The sequence below is a fragment of the Patiria miniata genome, unplaced genomic scaffold (assembly GCF_015706575.1).
Source record: "Patiria miniata isolate m_02_andy unplaced genomic scaffold, ASM1570657v1 HiC_scaffold_29, whole genome shotgun sequence".
Classification (NCBI taxonomy): Eukaryota; Metazoa; Echinodermata; class Asteroidea; order Valvatida; family Asterinidae; genus Patiria; species Patiria miniata.
Window position 1 is genome coordinate 23162384 of NW_024037068.1, and position 19803 is coordinate 23182186.

General features: G+C 41.3%; 3 protein-coding genes across 3 annotated transcripts; all 3 read right to left on the bottom strand.

The window, feature by feature from the left end:
• Window positions 1-426: 426 nt before the first annotated feature.
• Window positions 427-1609, bottom strand: LOC119735658 (N-alpha-acetyltransferase 80-like). Its single transcript, XM_038209455.1, has one exon. The coding sequence runs from the start codon at window positions 1212-1214 to the stop codon at window positions 600-602; it is 615 nt and encodes a 204-aa protein (XP_038065383.1). The 5' UTR covers window positions 1215-1609; the 3' UTR covers window positions 427-599.
• Window positions 1610-5522: 3913 nt separating this feature from the next.
• Window positions 5523-8340, bottom strand: LOC119735657 (N-alpha-acetyltransferase 80-like). The gene is made up of 2 exons (XM_038209454.1): window positions 8273-8340; window positions 5523-7647 (listed from the first exon to the last, which is right to left on the bottom strand). Exon 2 carries the CDS (start codon window positions 7562-7564, stop codon window positions 6950-6952), a length of 615 nt encoding a protein of 204 aa, XP_038065382.1. The 5' UTR covers window positions 7565-7647; window positions 8273-8340; the 3' UTR covers window positions 5523-6949.
• A 6598-nt stretch (window positions 8341-14938) lies between these two features.
• LOC119735659 (N-alpha-acetyltransferase 80-like) lies at window positions 14939-17209 on the bottom strand. The gene is made up of 2 exons (XM_038209456.1): window positions 17154-17209; window positions 14939-16161 (listed from the first exon to the last, which is right to left on the bottom strand). Exon 2 carries the CDS (start codon window positions 16045-16047, stop codon window positions 15445-15447), a length of 603 nt encoding a protein of 200 aa, XP_038065384.1. The 5' UTR covers window positions 16048-16161; window positions 17154-17209; the 3' UTR covers window positions 14939-15444.
• Window positions 17210-19803: the final 2594 nt, after the last annotated feature.

The window sequence follows — 19803 nt, forward strand, 5'->3', positions numbered from 1 at the left end:
GCAGGGGCGGATCTAGTTATGAACTCCGTTCTGGGGGGGGGGGCGGTCCGTGTGGGCTCCCCCCCCCCCTTACCCGGAAAATATTGAAATTCACGATGCTTTCCCTGCATCCTAAGGCAATTTGAGAATAAACTTAAGAACTTTATTTTTCCATTAATTATTTGGGGCCCCATTTTACAAGAGTCGTTATTATTATTATTATTATTATACATTTTTGACAAAGTCATGAGTTGTGGAAAGCCCATCTTGAACCACTTCCCGTATAAAATAGGATACAAACTTAAAAGTAATCAGTTAAAGATAAAACTTAAAGTAATCATGTAAACTGTAAACAAAAAGGTTAATATTTGAAATTTCACGTATAAAAAGCAAAGAAAAATTAAATTAACATGATACAATATATGACCAACCCAAAAAACTAGAAAGATAAAATAGACGATAAAATATTGTTTTGCTTCAAACGACAAAAAGGAAACAAAAGAAATTGATCCTATGGAATCAGTTGACAGTTACCGACCGAATAGGACTCCATAGGCCAAGGCAGTTTCATGCCTGGTTCCCTACCCCAAGGTCCTGTCGAGCTAATATAATGCAGACTTTTAGCCACTTATCTTCTTTACAAAATACACACCACTATCCCCGTCCGCTACTTCTTTCTGTGTTGCTATGGCGCCGCCCTCGTACTCTGACTCCCACCCTGGATACAGGACGTTGCCATGCCAACTGACGAAACAGGGAGCGGTTCCCAAAGCACGACTGGTGTGAAGCAGGTTGGCTCCCAAAGTGTGCGGCGCCTCATCACAGATGGAAAAAGACCGACTAAGGTAGTAATCTTTGCGATGGGGATAAGTACATATGTGTAACTCCGCGTATCCCATCTCTGCAAGCAACTCCTCCCTTAACGCAATCGCCTTCCCACCCAGGCCCCGCCCCCTTTGCGCCTTATCCACACACAAGCCCTCTGCGTACAGCGCCCGCTCCCTGTTGATGACGGGGATGAAACGGAAATGACCCACTAGGATTGCCTTATCACGTGCGTCGTCTGGGTGCTCGACCAATCCATACGAACATGGCGCAGTGGTGAGTTCTTGCTTGACCAGCTTCGGTAGAAGTTCCGCCTTGCATTGCGGCCATTCATCCTTTAAGATCTTGATGCAAGCAGGGATGAGATCGGGTATGGAGCGCAAAGGCCTCAAGGAATACGAGCACGCCATCTCAATGAATTAAAGTACAGCGCAGAGGACCGTGATACCAGTTTCAATATCACCAAAGGGAGAGGTGAATCAACATCGGAGACCTAAAAGCAGCAAAACGACATACTATTACGTTTTGATTTTGAAAACAAATGCTCAGCCTAATGAATATAATACCTCGGAAGCTGGATATATTGGAGGTTTATGCTTTCAACAAGAACGGTGCAGGGAACAAATGATGGAATATTCTGTCGCCACATTTTGCTGGTCCCAGAGGGCCAACTTACTATCATCTGTCTGACTGACTGACTGACTGACTGACTCCCCACTTACGCACTCACTCCCCCACTGACTCGTCACTGACTGTCACTTATAAACTAGATTAGTTAACTATCTGGCCGTACAATACTATCGCAAGCTCTGTAGTACGGCCAGACCGCCAATGCTCCCCTAAACGCTGAACTCTGATGTAGCGATTTTGCTACCGATTTTGATCGAAATTATCTTCTCATCCAGGACAAAAATTTCCACAGTTAAGGTTCCTAGTCGTAGAGGAACTCATACCTTTTCGAAAAAACGTTCTTTGGTCCCAATATTTTCATCCATATTCTCACAAAAATGTCCCATGGTGTTCCCATGGTGTCCCATGGTGTTTATCCCATTGTGTTCTATTGGTGAAAATCCACAGGAGCTTCCCATGTTCAGCATTAAAAAATAAAATTCTTCATAACCTCTATGACCACAAGGGAAATACATTTTTTAATTGAATTCAAATTTACAGGCGAATAATTAAGGTAGTAATCTTTTTGATAATTAAGGTACTAATCGTTTTTACATGTATATTTTGAGGGGCTTATCCTTCAATCAGAAACAGTGCATGCATGGTAAATGGAGGCGGGGAAAAACCAATACCGATGCCAACAATGGAATATTCTGTGGCCTAGTATGCATGGCATACATCACGGTAATACATCCGTACAAGGGAAAGTTTAGACGCTCCAAGAATAACAGTGTCAAATCTCCATTAACTACTGTAATTGCATACTAACTGGAGTTACCTCAGCCCTATATTTTATGTACCACACTGCACTAACTTTGAGGCTTGTGTCACTCGCATCAAGGCTGTGGTATGTATAATTACACACTAGCTGGAGTTACCTGCCCTATATTTCAGGTACCACGCCACACTAACTTTGAGGCTTGCGTCACTCGCATCAAGGCTGTGGTATAATAGCCTTTTGTCAAGGCCCACGCGGCCGGTGTGACAGGTAATTCTGTCCCCCTGGTAAATGTGTCCCCCGGACACATTTACCGGCTCGTGACCCGGTAAATGTGTCCGGGGGGACACTTTTACCTAGGTTAATTTTTCCCCCTCTGGGTAAAAATGTCCCCCTACCCAACGGTGAAAGTGTCCCCCTGGTAAATGTGTCCCCATGCAGTATGTACTGAGCAGCAGCGTGTCTCACGCGCCAGTACATGCTGCAAGATTTGAGGCAGTGATTATAACATGTGTACATATGCGCCTCCCCTACAATGGAAATTCGTCCAATAGGAAATTTCGTTACGCGCTATTATGGGAACACAGACCAATCCAAGGAGACGTTGTATCATACTATCAATGAGACGAGGGCCATCGCCATGCATCGCCGCTGTGTTGACCTATCGCGGTAGAATCGCGATAGACTTCACCGTACTCCGAATCGAAACATTGTGTTCACGTATCATCTAATGGACTAAATTAATTATTTTTTATATTCATGAAGGGCAGACTAAAAGTCCAAAATGTATACCCTGTAGAGTGAATTCATCAAAACAATAGCCTTCCGGATTTTAAAAGAGGGGGACAACAAAACCTGGGGGACAGAATTACCTGGAGGGGACATAATTACCTGGAGGAGGACAGAATTAACGGGCCACGGAGGACACTTTTACTTAGGTCATGCTGTCCCCCCGGACACTTTTACCGGGGGACAGAATTACTTTCCACACCGGCTACCTGGACACTTGACACACCCCGGATGTGGGCACGTAAAAAGACTAGCATGAGCGGCAAAACCGCGAGGGCCTTTACCATCTCTAATGCTTTTCTTTAAATTTATCTTCCCATTTGGAATAGAAATTTCTCTTGCTAATGCATTACCCGTTTGAATATTGACTAATGAAAATGTGGAATTACCAACAGCTGTTTAGACGATGTGACGACACCCGCGCATAAAAGAAATCGGAGCAAATCAAGATTTCTGGCGACTTTCGCGACAAAAGTATCGTTGAAGATTTGGTCCCGAAAAGCTTAGATTCTGAGTGTACATATCTAGAACATTTCAACCTCAACAACACCATGCAATAAAAGGTATGTTGAAGGGTAAATATCTCTCGTAAACCTTCTCAATGGGTTTCAGCAAAACCCATTGTTAATTGTTAATTTTATTATTTTACCGTTTCAATTGCTGGTTTTTTCTCTCACTGTTTTTAAATGTTTTTATTTCTTATCACAGGGCCATAATGTAAATCAGCCTTTGAGCTGATATTTTGTATCCTGTATAAAGATTTTGAAATAAATCAATACTCGAATGCACCTAAATATAGTTATGGCTGTGGTAACATATCCAGCAAATAGCGTGACATGATACTTGACATGCTTCGGTTGGACTTGAAGCTTCCCATCATAAAGCACGGTTGCATTTTATCGTTTGTTTTGCTTCACAAATGTGTTTTTCGTTTGGCTCATGCTGTCATGTACTTGATAGTCTAAGTCAACGTCTATATAACCATCGTCTAACACAACTACAGCAAATCATAACGGCCTCAGAGCCCTCACTTACCGGGTATTTCGGAGTGCACTTGTAGAAAAGGCGTGACACAGCTACAGTTGGGTTGAAGTTTATTTAGCATTAGATTTGATGTTGCATATTTACTGAGTGCAAGCCGAATGCATGCATAACCCACATCGACCTTTCCTTTTGCATAATAATGACTGGGGCCAGCCATTGTGAATTGCACATTTTTTTGGGGGTCACGGTTGGTTGAGAAAAATTGTACACCTGACGAGACTGATAAAATCCCCACCGTGCTGTGTACGAAAATCACCACAGGGCTGTGCGCTAGTGTAGTACTATACTGGACGCCTGTATTGCACAATTGCACAATTTATAATAATGATAATTGCACAATTTATAATAATGATAATAATAATAATTACCGGGAATGGGTCATTAGGGAGACTTTCCCATAGACTTGCGCACACAGTTTTTCCAACTTAAATATGCCCTAACCCAATATTCCCTTGTCCTTTTTCCACGAATTTCGGTATTTTTACTAATTAGACCACGAGCAACAAATATAACCTAATTGCGACGGTAAAATTTTGCCTCTAAAGGGGGGCTGCGCCATAAGGGAGACAGTTGTGTGTCTCCCTAAAAGCCGGTGTCTCCCTATTATTGAGGAAATTACGATAACGTGTCTCCCTAATAGTACATTTAGTAATATAATACCGGAGTCTGAATTATATAGCGCACGTAACTACCAACAATTAGGTACTCAAGGCGCTGGAAATTATGTCTATTATTAAAGACGGGTAAAATTAATGAAGTTGATGAGAAATATGAGACCCATTATGTAGCACCTTATAAGGGTTTACAAGGTGGTGCTGCGGCGCATATTGCAGCCACTGCCAGAAACACCGGGGCAAACCCCTTCTCTTAGCGACAAGTGTTACTGAGTTCTTTAACGTGCATTTCATCAGCTTTCCAACGGTGCGTGAACCGTTCTGTTTACAGCGTTGAACACACAGCGCGGCCGCCCCCAAAACGTTTCAAGAATTAACGATTTCAATTCGATATTGGTAAACTCAACAGTTTGACGCATGACTATTGGGACGTACAATATCGTTACACAATTATTCGTAAAGATTCAATATCTAAAGTTTTCAGTCCCAGTCCTTTATTTTAATACCTTTTGGGGGTGGGGTTTGGAGGGGGTGTTTTAAGGGGGCTTGGGTCATAATATATTACATAATCAAGTGATTTTGACTTTGATTTTGACAGATATATTTCGATTGCTGCTTGCCATTTATCATTACTGCACAAGGGCAATGTATGAATGTTGTCACTTCTACGAGACCATAAGTGCAACCTGCATCATTGTATATATTAAACAAAATTTACAAGGGGTGTTTAAAAGCAATATGAACAGAAAAGGATACGAACCATACAGAATAAATCAAAAAGACAGTGACCAAATTAGAATTTTGTTTAAATATAGATCGCTCCATTTCATAAAAATAACATAAGGTTAAAGTCCATGCTATTGACTAGTAACTGACAATTTCACTTATTTGCATACTCTATTCCAAAATCATGACTATTTTATTAAAAAGATCACAAAATTAAGCTCACAAAATTAAGCTGTCCACCACTGTCCACCACTGTTCTACGAAATAAATACAATGAAACATAAACGTTTTCCAACCTCCACGAATGAACGAAAACTTGCAAAGGAAAACAGACAAAGTTCCCCATCAATATTTCAGAAAACAAAGAGTGGACTTGTTCCTCATATTCAAAACACACAAATCTTACATTAAAAATAATGTTTCAGTTTTGACTCAAATAATTAAAATCCCATTTGTATTTGAATGCGTGTGTATAATTTGTAATTCTCACTGAGCTCAATAGCTTACAATGCTTCAGGATAAAACTTAAAATCATGTAAACTATAAAACAAAAAGGATAATACTTGAAATTTCACGTATAAAAAGCAAAGAAAAAATAAAATTAACATGATAAAATCTATGACCAACCCAAAAAACTAGAAAAATAAAATAGACGCGCGAACAAACATATTACACACAATAATAAAACGTTAAAAATATTAAGTACATATAAATTTAAAGTGGGAAAAAACCACCCTTAAACCAAATGGCCAACAAAAACAAAGGAGATAAAATAGAGATATTATCAAACAATTACACGCAACAATAAATCGTTTAAACTAGTAAATATAATTCTGAAAGATAGGAACAAAATAACATAAAACAATGATGGAAATGCACAATAAAACTAAATTACACACAACAGTGAAGCATTAAAAGAGTTAAAATTTAAAAAAAAAAAAAAACAACAACAACAACAACAAAAAACATTAGACAGCGGCTAAACGGGGGGGGGGGGGTGCAACTCCGATTCGCCACTGGACTGGTACTAGATACCGTGTGAAATTATACCCCATGAAATGGTAAAAGAAAGGTTTAGAAAACGATAATTGAAGATGTTTTTTTCCAAGCGTACCCATGGGCACCAGTTATTAAAAGTTGACGGTATTCGTGAATTAACTACATGTACATGTACTGCGAGGATTATCTATCCACTGGTATGGCACCTCGACGTCATGTTCAACAATCAGTCAGCAGAATGGAAAAAAAATCATGTCATGGGTGCTGATTTATGGATTTTACAAGAGTTCGTATGCAAGAGTTCAGAAGCGCTTTAGCGACGAAATCCACAAGACCAGAATAATTTTGTTTTCTAAAAAAATGTGTAGTAGGCCTATCCGTTGAGCTGAAACGATTAGTTATTTTGCATTCTACTGAAGATTATGAGCAAATATTGTTTTGCTTCAAACGACAAAAAGGAATCAAAAGAAATTGATCCTATGGAATCAGTTGACAGTTACCGACCGAATAGGCCTCCATAGGCCAAGGCAGTTTCATGTCTGGTTCCCTACCCCCCGGTCCTGTCGAGCTAATATAATGCAGACTTTTAGCCACTTAGTTTCTTTACAAAATACACACCAATATACCCGTCAGCTACTTCTTTCTGTGTTGCTATGGCGCCGCCCTCGTACTCTGACTCCCACCCTGGATACAGGACGTTGCCATGCCAACTGACAAAATAGGGAGCGGTTCCCAAAGCACGACTGGTGTGAAGCAGGTTGGCTCCCAAAGTGTGCGGCGCCTCATCACAGATGGAAAAAGACCGACTAAGGTAGTAATCTTTGCGATGGGGAGAAGTACACAAGTGTAACTCCGCGTATGCCATCTCTGCCAGCAACTCCTCCCTTAACGCAATCGCCTTGTCACCAAGGCCACGCCCCCTTTGCGCCCTATCCACACACAAGCCCTCTGCGTAGAGCGCCCGCTCCCTGTTGATGACGGGGATGAAACGGAAATGACCCACTAGGCTTGCCTTATCACGTGCGTCGTCTGGGTGCTCGACCAATCCATACGAACATGGCGCAGTGGTGAGTTCTTGCTTGACCAGCTTCGGTAGAAGTTCCGCCTTGCATTGCGGCCATTCATCCTTTAAGATCTTGATGCAAGCAGGGATGAGATCGGGTATGGAGCGCAAAGGCCTCAAGGAATACGAGCACGCCATCTCAATGAATTAAAGTACAGCGCAGAGGACCGTGATACCAGTTTCAATATCACCAAAGGGAGAGGTGAATCAACATCGGAGACCTAAAAGCAGCAAAACGACATACTATTACGTTTTGATTTTGAAAACAAATGCTCAGCCTAATGAATATAATACCTCGGAAGCTGGATATATTGGAGGTTTATGCTTTCAACAAGAACGGTGCAGGGAACATATGATGGAATATTCTGTCGCCACATGTTGCTGGTCCCAGAGGGCCAACTTAGTATCATCTGTCTGACTGACTGACTGACTGACTGACTGACCGACTGACTCCCCACTTCCGCACTCACTCTCATTTTGTACACGACCCCAATCGCGGACGTATGCCGGGAATCGTGGAAGATATATGTTCTCTTTTGTTCTTTTGTATTTTTTGCCCACGGTTTGAAAAGTGGAACACGTTCATACGTACATATTCGTTACTTTGGGGCTTGTTATTCACTGCAAGCCTATATTTTCAAGCAGCTTTGCGCAAAATGGGCTGGGTGTGCATGGCCGATTTGATCCGTAGCCTATTGGGTACACGATGACGCCCGGCTCACAAGTGACAAGTAATAAGTCAGTGAGTTACATCATTGAGGTACAAAACGCAGGCTTTCGGCTCACCCCTTCGTGCACAATTATGTCTACACTACAGTAAATAACAAAGGCTTCCGAGCGTGCTACCGTCCTGGGATATCAGTGTGCACTTGTAGTGGGATTAGTCAAGTCACGGCTGGCTGTACAGCTAAATTGTTTCTTTTTATAGTGAATAACGGTCGGCATTATGCGTGCATCCAGTATACATTCACATACACTATACAGGGTGTTTAAAAAAAAAGGATACCCAACTTCAAAGAATGAGTATGGACAGACGTTATGTTTACTGGCTATAAAACAGGTATAATGCTTTTCTATGATACCGTGTTTAGGTTTTCTGAGTCATGCATCAGTGAGCATCATTGTCTTGAAAACTGGATGCGAAAATGCCATTGGTTCACTTTCATGAAAAAAAAAACCACTGGGCACAGTGCTTCCTATTGTTACGAAAATGTATGTGAAATGGCTTGAATGTTAATCCTCGGGAAAATGGCACACTGTTTTGAACGTGCCTTGGTCAAAACGAGAAATTCATGACAAACAATAAAATCCAGTTTGGAAACCAACCCGACTTGTTTTTTAAGTTTCTTTTTAAGCACTCGCGTGTCTTCTTGAATACTTATTCTTATGCACACCATGCCTATTCAAGGGCGGATCCAGGGGGGGGGCAAAGTGGGTCATGGCCCCCTCCCCCCCCCCCCAAAAAAAAACAACGAAACCAACTTTTTTTTTAATGTGACATCGCAATAAAGGCAGGCAATGAGTACACCACCATCTTTTCCTCAAAATAAATTGGTTAAAGTGGTCAGAAATTGCCTCAGATCGCACCACAGAGCATCTAGAATAGAACATTTTTCCGAACCCCACGCCGTAATTTTTAAGACCCACTTTTGGGGGGACCAAATTTTTTTTTGGCCCCCCCAAAAAAAAAATTGTGTTCTGGATCCGCCCTATTGTGTTTGACATGAAAATGAACCAACTGCAATTTTGCATCAAAATATCATGACAGTGGCGCTCAGTGATGCATGACCCTGGAAATGTAAACAAGGTATCATTGAAAAGCATAGAGATTACGCTTTCAGATGATACCAGTTTATTTTAGTCTGTCCATACTGGTTCTTCAAAGTTGGGTTTCCTTTTTATTGAAACACTCTACATATACATTTTGTGCCCGTGTGATACACGCTACGTACGTACCAATTCATTCACACTTCTTTTCATGCTGACCGGGGAAGTTGGAGGTCATGTATGGAATTTCTCCCTTTTTGTATTGAATGGTTCAAGGTATGAACTTCGATGGGGTAAAATGGCGGCCTCGATGCTTTCGGTCATTTACGTTTGTACACTCTTCTATGAGGCCATTGCTTTGTGCACAGACAGTAGCAGTTACCACTGTTCAATCAGCTCCGGGATGGCCTTTCATGGCCACCCCTCGCCGGTCGTGGTTTACGACTGTTCCTTACAGAAATCTCCCATGTAGTTCCCATGGGAAATGTTCCCGTTGGACCCCATGGGAATTGCATGGTGAATTGGACACCATGCAGCATGGGATTTTTTTCCCATGGGAGTTTTCCCGTTGGCTTTTTCCCATGGGAAATTTCATATGTTTTTTTTTTCCCCATGTAAGGTTTCCTATTATTTCTCAAAAGATTGCTCCATGGTATCTTTCAATAACAACTTTCTTAATACATGTTAACCCTGTGTATTCAGTGCTATTCATCAAGATAAAGCACATCATTGAACTCCGATGGGGGTTGTTCCACGTATTAGGAGTGGCTTATAATTATGCACTCTATGACCAATGTCTAAATGATTGCTCCCATACCAATTGTCAAGTTGTACCATATTATCACAGTGTACCCATTTTATTTTCTTATAAATGCTACCAACCTTAATAACAAATGAACCAATATAATCCAAAGTTCTTTGAATGAAACATGTTCCACATCAAAAAATACTGTATGCTTCATTTGACGCCACATTTGACATCAACAGAAAATTCAAAAAAAAATGCAATTACAACACTCGTTATTGAAGCGATTCTCACAAAAAATGTCCCATGGTGTTCCCATGGTGTCCCATTGTTTATCCGATTGTGTTCTATTGGTGAAAATCCACAGGAGTTTTCCATGTTCAGCATTAAAAAATTTAATTCTTGATAACCTCTATGACCACAAGGGAAATACATTTTTTAATTGAATTCAAATTTACAGGCGAATAATTAAGGCAGTAATCTTTTTGATAATTAAGGTAGTAATCGTTTTACATGTACATTTTTGAGGGGCTTATCCTTCAATCAGGAACGGTGCATGCATGGTAAATGGAGGCAAGGAAGAACTAAAACCGATGCCAACAATGGAATATTCTGTGGCCTATTATGCATGGCATACATCACGGTAATACATCCGTACAAGGGGAAGTTTAGACGCTCCAAGAATAACAGTGTCAAATCTCCATTAACTACTGTAATTGCATACTAGCTGGAGTTACCTCAGCCCTATATTTTATGTACCACGCTGCACTAATTTTGAGGCTTGCGTCACTCGCATCAAGGCTGTGGTATGTATAATTACACACTAGCTGGAGTGACCTGCCCTATATTTTAGGTACCATGCTACACTAACTTTGAGGCTTGCGTCACTCGCATCAAGGCTGCGGTATAATAGCCTTTTGTCAAGGCCCACGCGGCCGGTGTGACAGGTAATTCTGTCCCCCCTGGTAAATGTGTCCCCCCGGACACATTTACCGGCTCGTGACCCGGTAAATGTGTCCGGGGGACACTTTTACCTAGGTTAATTTGTCCCCCTCCGGGTAAAAATGTCCCCCTACCCAACGGTGAAAGTGTCCCCCTGGTAAATGTGTCCCCATGCAGTATGTACTGAGCAGCAGCGTGTCTCACGCGCCAGTACATACATGCTGCAAGATTTGAGGCAGTGATTATAACATGTGTACATATGCGTCTCCCCTACAATGGAAATTCGTCCAATAGGAAATTTCGTTACGCGCTATTATGGGAACACAGACCAATCCAAGGAGACATTGTATCATACTATCAATGAGACGAGGGCCATCGCCATGCATCGCCGCTGTGTTGACCTATCGCGGTAGAATCGCGATAGACTTCACCGTACTCCGAATCGAAACATTGTGTTCACGTATCATCTAATGGACTAAATTAATTATTTTTTATATTCATGAAGGGCAGACTAAAAGTCCAAAATGTATACCTTGTAGAGTGAATTCATCAAAACAATAGCCTTCCGGGTTTCAAAAGAGGGGGACAACAAAACCTAGGGGACAGAATTACCTGGAGGGGACAGAATTACCTGGAGGAGGACAGAATTAACGGGCCACGGAGGACACTTTTACTTAGGTAATTCTGTCCCCCCGGACACTTTTACCGGGGGACAGAATTACCTTCCACACCGGCTACCCGGACACTTGACACACCCCGGATGTGGGCACGTAAAAAGACTAGCATGAGCGGCAAAACCGCGAGGGCCTTTACCATCTCTAATGCTTTTCTTTAAATTTATCTTCCCATTTGATAGAGAAATTTCTCTTGCTAATGCATTACCCGTTTGAATATTGACTAATGAAAATGTGGAATTACCAACAGCTGTTCAGACGATGTGACAACACCCGCGCATAAAAGAAATCGGAGCAAATCAAGATTTCTGGCGACTTTCGCGACAAAAGTATCGTTGAAGATTTGGTCCCGAAAAGCTTAGATTCTGAGTGTACATATCTAGAACTTTTCAACCTCAACAACACCATGCAATAAAAGGTATGTTGAAGGGTAAATATCTCTCGTAAACCTTCTCAATGGGTTTCAGCAAAACCCATTGTTAATTGTTAATTTTATTATTTTAACGTTTCAATTGCTGGGTTTTTTTCTCTCACTGTTTTTAAATGTTTTTATTTCTTATCACAGGACCATCATGTAAAACAGCCTTTGAGCTGATATTTTGTATCCTGTATAAAGATTTTGAAATAAATAAATACTCGAACGCACCTAAATATATGGCTGTGGTAACATATCCAGCTAATAGCGTGACATGATACTTGACATGCTTAGGTTGGACTTGAAGCTTCCCATCACAAAGCACGGTTGCATTTTATCGTTTGTTTTGCTTCACAAATGTGTTTTTCGTTTGGCTCATGCTGTCATGTACTTGATAGTCTAAGTCTACGGCTATATAACCATCGTCTAACACAACTACAGCAAATCATAACGGCCTCAGAGCCCTCACTTACCGGGTATTTCGGAGTGCACTTGTTGTAGAAAAGGCGTGACACAGCTATAGTTGGGTTGAAGTTTATTTAGCATTAGATTTGATGTTGCATATTTACTTAGTGCAAGCCGAATGCATGCATAACCCACATCGACCTTTCCTTTTGCATAATAATGACTGGGGCCAGCCATTGTGAATTGCACATTTTTTTGGGGGGGGGGTCACGGTTGGTTGAGAAAAATTGTACACCTGACGAGACTGATAAAATCCCCACCGTGCTGTGTACGAAAATCACCACAGGGCTGTGCGCTAGTGTAGTACTATACTGGACGCCTGTATTGCACAATTGCACAATTTATAATAATGATAATTGCACAATTTATAATAATGATAATTGCACAATTTATAATAATGATAATAATAATAATTACCGGGAATGGGTCATTAGGGAGACTTTCCCATAGACTTGCGCACACAGTTTTTCCAACTTAAATATGCCCTAACCCAATATTCCCTTGTCCTTTTTCCACGAATTTCGGTATTTTTACTAATTAGACCACGAGCAACAAATATAACCTAATTGCGACGGTAAAATTTTGCCTCTAAAGGGGGGCTGCGCCATAAGGGAGACAGTTGTGTGTCTCCCTAAAAGCCGGTGTCTCCCTATTATTGAGGAAATTACGATAACGTGTCTCCCTAATAGTACATTTAGTAATATAATACCGGAGTCTGAATTATATAGCGCACGTAACTACCAACAATTAGGTACTCAAGGCGCTGGAAATTATGTCTATTATTAAAGACGGGCAAAATTAATGAAGTTGATGAGAAATATGAGACCCATTTATGTAGCACCTTATAAGGGTTTACAAGGAGGTGCTGCGGCGCATATTGCAGCAACTTTCCAACGGTGGTGAACCGTTCTTTTTACAGCGTTGAACACACAGCGCGGCCGCCCCCAAAAGAGGGATACATGTATGTTCCTGCCCCAACACACACAAATGGAGTTTTGATGTTTTTGACGGCGTTTTGACGGCTCTTTTTTATGGCTCAGATAATAGTGTCTGTTCCTTTTTTTTGTTAGGTGAGAAACTGAACTTCAACATCCCGAGTGAACCTATAGTTGATACATGAACGGTTCTTGAAATGCCGTAGCGTGAAATGTCTTCAAAACGGCTCGATTTTGGACCTTTTCCGCATGGTTTATCTGTGTTTTCGGCCTCAATCGTGAAGTTTACGCAACATATCGATTTATGAGCAAGAAACCTTGCTAAATCAATTGTCCCTAGATGGGATGACATGTGGATGCGCTCCTAGAACATGTAAGTGTCACCCTAGAACATGCGGATCAATGCCACCCTACAGAATTAACATGTGGATGCCACCCTAAAACATGTGTATGCCACCCTAGCGTTTGTTTAAAAACTCTTGTTTACAAACTCAATACAGGCACGTTTAAAACAGAACGTATCACGAACAAACATTTTTAATTCGAAATTGGTAAATTAACAGTTTGACATGACTTTACGGACATACAATATCGTAAAAAGAATATACGTGTCAAGAATTAACGATTTCAATTCGATATTGGTAAACTCAACAGTTTGACGCATGACTATTGGGACGTACAATATCGTTACACAATTATTCGTAAAGATTCAATATCTAAAGTTTCCAGTCCCAGTCCTTTATTTTAATACCTTTTGGGGGTGGGGTTTGGAGGGGGTGTTTTAAGGGGGTTTGGGTCATAATATATTACATAATCAAGTGATTTTGACTTTGATTTTGACAGATATATTTCGATTGCTGCTTGCCATTTATCATTACTGCACAAGGGCAATGTATGAATGTTGTCACTTCTAAGAGACCATAAGTGCATGCATAATGTCCAGGCGTTCACTCATTACCATATATAAAAAGTAACCTGCACCATTCTACATATTAAACAAAATTTACAAGGGGTGTTTAAAAGCAATATGAACAGAAAAGAATACGAACCATACAAAATAAATCAAAAAGAAAGTGACCAAATTAGAATTTTGTTTAAATATGGATCGCTCTATTTCATAAAACAATAACATAGGGCTAAAGTGTATGCTATTGATTAGTAACTGACAATTTCACTTATTTGCATAGGCCCCTACTCTATTCCAAAATCATGACTATTTTATTAAAAAGATCACAAAATTAAGCTCACCAAATTAAGCTGCCCACCACTGTCCACCACTGTTCTACGAAATAAATACAATGAAACATAAACGTTTTCCCACCTCCACGACGAGTGAACGAAAACTTGCAAAGGAAAACAGACAAAGTTCCCCATCAATATTTCAGAAATCAAAGAGTGGACTTGTTCCTCATATTCAAAACACACAATTCGTGTATTAAATTGGATTGCTTTTTAATGAAACAAAAATCATGAATCCAGGTCACTTAATTTTTGACTCACTCTGTACGGTATCTCAAGCGTAATTTGACCCGAACATGGACATGGGTAAAAGAAAGGTTTAAAAAACGATAATTAAAGATGGTTTTTACCAAGCGTACCTATGGGCACCAGTTCTTAAAAGTTGACGGTTTTCGTGAAGTAACCACATGTACATGTACTGCGAGGATTATCTATCCACTGGTATGGCACCTCGACGTCATGTTCAACAATCAGTCAGCAGAATGGAAAAAAAAATCATGTCATGGGTGCTGATTTATGGATTTTACAAGAGTTCGTATGCAAGAGTTCAGAAGCGCTATAGCGACGAAATCCACTTACAAGACCAGAATAATTTTGTTTTCTAAAAAAAATGTGTAGTAGGCCTATCCGTTGAGCTTAAACGATTAGTTATTTTGCATTCTACTGAAGATTATGAGCAAATATTGTTTTGCTTCAAACGACAAAAAGGAATCAAAAGAAATTGATCCTATGGAATCAGTTGACAGTTACCCACCGAATAGGCCTTCATAGGCCAAGGCAGTTTCATGTCTGGTTCCCTACCCCAAGTTCCTGTCGAGCTAATATAATGCAGACTTTTAGCCACTTAGCTTCTTTACAAACCACACACCAGTATCCCCGTCTGCTACTTCTTTCTGTGTTGCTATGGCGCCGCCCTCGTACTCTGACTCCCACCCTGGATACAGGACGTTGCCATGCCAACTGACGGTTCCCAAAGCACGATAGGTGTGAAGCAGGTTGGCTCCCAAAGTGTGCGGCGCCTCATCACAGATGGAATAAGACCGGCTAAGGTAGTAATCTTTGCGATGGAGAGAAGTACACAAGTGTAACTCCGCGTATCCCATCTCTGCAAGCAACTCCTCCCTTAACGCAATCGCTTTCCCACCCAGGCCACGCCCCCTTTGCGCCCTATCCACACACAAGCTCTCTGCGTACAGCGCCCGCTCCCTGTTGATGACGGGGATGAAGCGGACATGACCCACTAGGCTTGCCTTATCACGTGCGTCGTCTGGGTGCTCGACCAATCCATACGAACATGGCGCAGTGGTGAGTTCTTGCTTGACCAGCTTCGGTAGAAGTTCCGCCTTGCATTGCGGCCATTCATCCTTTAAGATCTTGATGCAAGCAGGGATCAGATCGGGTATGGAGCGCAAAGGCCTCAAGGAATACGAGCACGCCATCTTAATGAATTAAAGTACAGCCAAGACTGGTTGTCTTTGTTCTGTGGCCAGCGCAGAGGACCGTGATACCAGTTTCAATATCGCCAAAGGGAGAAGTGAATCAACATCGGAGACCTAAAGCAGCAAAACGACATACTATTACGTTTTGATTTTGAAAACAAATGCTCAGCCTAATGAATATAATACCTCGGAAGCTGGATATATTTGAGGTTTATGCTTCCACCAAGAACGGCGCAGGGAACAAATGATGGAATATTCTGACTGACTGACTGACTGACCGACTGACTCCCCACTTACGCACTCACTCCCCGACTAGGAACCTTAACTTTGGAAATGTCTGTCCTGGATGAAAAGATAAATTCGATCAAACTCGGTAGCAACATCGCTACATCAGAGTTCAGCATGTAGGGGAGCATTGGCGGTCTGGCCGTACTACAGAGCTTGCGATAGTACAGTACGGCCAGATGCAGTCGGGCTAGTTTTATTCCAACGTTGATAGTTTCCTCAAAAGTTTTATTCAGTCTATTGATGTGTGTTTAAGCCTACTGACGTTCCAGAAGTTTGTTAATCATTGGATAGCAGGTGCATGACGAACTTGTGAGTTTTGAGAACATTAAAATTTGTGAACAACCAACATTTTGTGTGACGTTTTTCACGATTCAAGAACCGGCACGAGGCTTAATAAACAGTTACTGTAGTAGAACTCATTTCGGGAGAAAACACGCATTGCTACATTTTGTACACGACCCCAATCGCGGACGTATGCCGGGAATCGTGGAAGATATATGTTCTCTTTTGTTCTTTTGTATTTTTGGCCCACGGTTTGAAAAGAGGAACACGTACATACGTACATAATACATCGTTACTTTGGGGCTTATTCACTACAAGCCTACATTTTCAAGCAGCTGTGCGCAAAATGGGACGGGTGTGCATGGCTGATTTGATCCGTGGCCTATTGGGTACACGATGACGCCCGGCTCACAAGTGACAAGTAATAAGTCAATGAGTTACATCATTGAGGTACAAAACGCAGGCTTTCGGCTCACCCCTTCGTGCACAATTATGTCTACACTACAGTAAATTACGAAGGCTTCCGAGCGTGCTACCGTCCTCGGATATCAGTGTGCACTTGTAGTGGGATTAGTCAAGTCACGGCTGGCTGTACAGCTAAATTGTTTCTTTTTATAGTGAATAACGGTCGGCGTTATGCGTGCATCCAGTATACATTCACATACACTATACAGGGTGTTTAAAAAAAAAGGATACCCAACTTCAAAGAATGAGTATGGACAGACGTTATGTTTACTGGCTATAAAACTGGTATAATGCTTTTCTATGATACCGTGTTTAGGTTTTCTGAGTCATGCATCAGTGAGCATCATTGTCTTGAAAACTGGATGCGAAAATGCCATTGGTTCACTTTCATTAAACAAAAAACCCACTGGGCACAGTGCTTCCTATTGTTACGAAAATGTATGTGAAATGGCTTGAATGTTAATCCTCGGGAAAATGGCACACTGTTTTGAACGTGCCTTGGTCAAAACGAGAAATTCATGACAAACAATAAAATCCAGTTTGGAAACCAACCCGACTTGTTTTTTAAGTTTCTTTTTAAGCACTCGCGTGTCTTCTTGAATACTTATTCTTATGCACACCATGCCTATTCAAGGGCGGATCCAGGGGGGGGGGCAAAGGGGGCCATGCCCCCCCCCCAAAAAAAACCGAAACCAACTTTTTGTTTTAATGTGACATCGCAATAAAGGCAGGCAATGGGTACACCACCATCTTTTCCTCAAAATAAATTGGTTAAAGTGGTCAGAAATTGCCTCAGATCGCACCACAGAGCATCTAGAATAGAAAATTTTTTCCGAACCCCACGCCGTAATTTTTAAGACCCACTTTTGGGGGGAACCAAATTTTTTTTTTGGCCCCCCCCCCCAAGAAATTGTGTTCTGGATCCGCCCTTGTGCCTATTGTGTTTGACATGAAAGTGAACCAACTGCAATTTTGCATCAAAATATCATGACAGTGGCGCTCAGTGATGCATGACTCTGGAAATGTAAACAAGGTATCATTGAAAAGCATAGAGATTACGCTTTCAGATGATACCAGTTTTATAGCCAGTAAATTTAGTCTGTCCATACTGGTTCTTCAAAGTTGGGTTTCCTTTTTATTGAAACACCCTGTACATTTTGTGCCCGTGTGATACACGTTACGTACATACCAATTCATTCACACTTCTTTTCATGCTGACCGGGGAGGTTGGAGGTCATGTATGGAATTTCTCCCTTTTTGTATTGAATGGTTCAAGGTATGAACTTCGACAGGGTAAAAGGGCGGCCTCGATGCTTTCGGTCATTTTACGTTTGTACACTCTTCTATGTGGCCATTGCTTTGTGCACAGACAGTAGCAGTGACCACTGATCAATCAGCTCCGTGATGGCCTTTCATGTCCACACCTCGCCGGTCGTGGTTTACGACTGTTCCTTACAGAAATCTCCCATGTAGTTCCCATGGGAAATGTTCCCATTGGACCCCATGGGAATTGCATGGTGAATTGGACACCATGCAGCATGGGATTTATCCCATGGGAGTTTTCCCATTGGCTTTTTCCCATGGGAAATTTCATATGGGTTTTTTCCCATGTATGGTTTCCTATTATTTCTCAAAAGATTGCTCCATGGTTTCAATAACAACTTTCTTAATACATATTAACCCTGTGTATTCAGTGCTATTCACCGAGGTAAAGCACATCATGGAACTCTGATGGGGGTTGTTCCACCTATTAGGAGTGGCTTAAGCACTCTATGACCAATGTCCACATTATTGCTCCCATACCAATTGTCAAGTTGTACCATATTATCACAGTGTACCCAATTTATTTTCTCATAAATGCTACCAACCATAATAACAAATGAACCAATATTATCCAAAGTTCTTTGAATGACACATTTTCCACATCAGAAAATACTGTATGCTTCATTCGACGCCACATTTGACATCAACAGAAAATTCAAAAAAAAATGCAATTACAACACTCGTTATTGAAGCGATTCTCACAAAAATGTCCCGTGGTGTTCCCATGGTGTCCCATGGTGTTTATCCCATTGTGTTCTATTGGTGAAAATCCACAGGAGTTTCCCATGGTCAGCATTAAAAAATAAAATTCTTGATAACCTCTATGACCACAAGGGAAATACATTTTTAATTGAATTCAAATTTACAGGCGAATAATTAAGGTAGTAATCTTTTTGATAATTAAGGTAGTAATCGTTTTACATGTATATTTTTGAGGGGCTTATCATTCAATCAGGGACAGTGCATGCATGGTAAATGGAGGCAAGGAGAAACCAATACCGATGCCAACAATGGAATATTCTGTTGCCACCTTCCAGCAAATGTTACTCTTTTTGTGCGTACTGCGTACGGAAGCTGGTATAAATCAAGTCAAAGCTATTTTATTTATTTTTTTAAATGAAAACGAAAAAAAAAAAACACAGAAGAGATACATTCATGTACCGTTGATGTAGACTCGTCAGTATACGTGTAGCATCTGCACCGCATTTGAGAAATGTGTGATTCGATCAAGCTAAATGAGTCGTTTGTCGATCGACCCTGCACCCGATTTCATCAAACTCTTCGTAACTTACGATGCATCGCAGCGCTGCGACGCTTCGTATCTCTACGATGCGTCGCAGCTGCGACGCGTCCTGCGATCCATTTCACTAAACACGTCGTAAGTGCGACGCGTCGTAG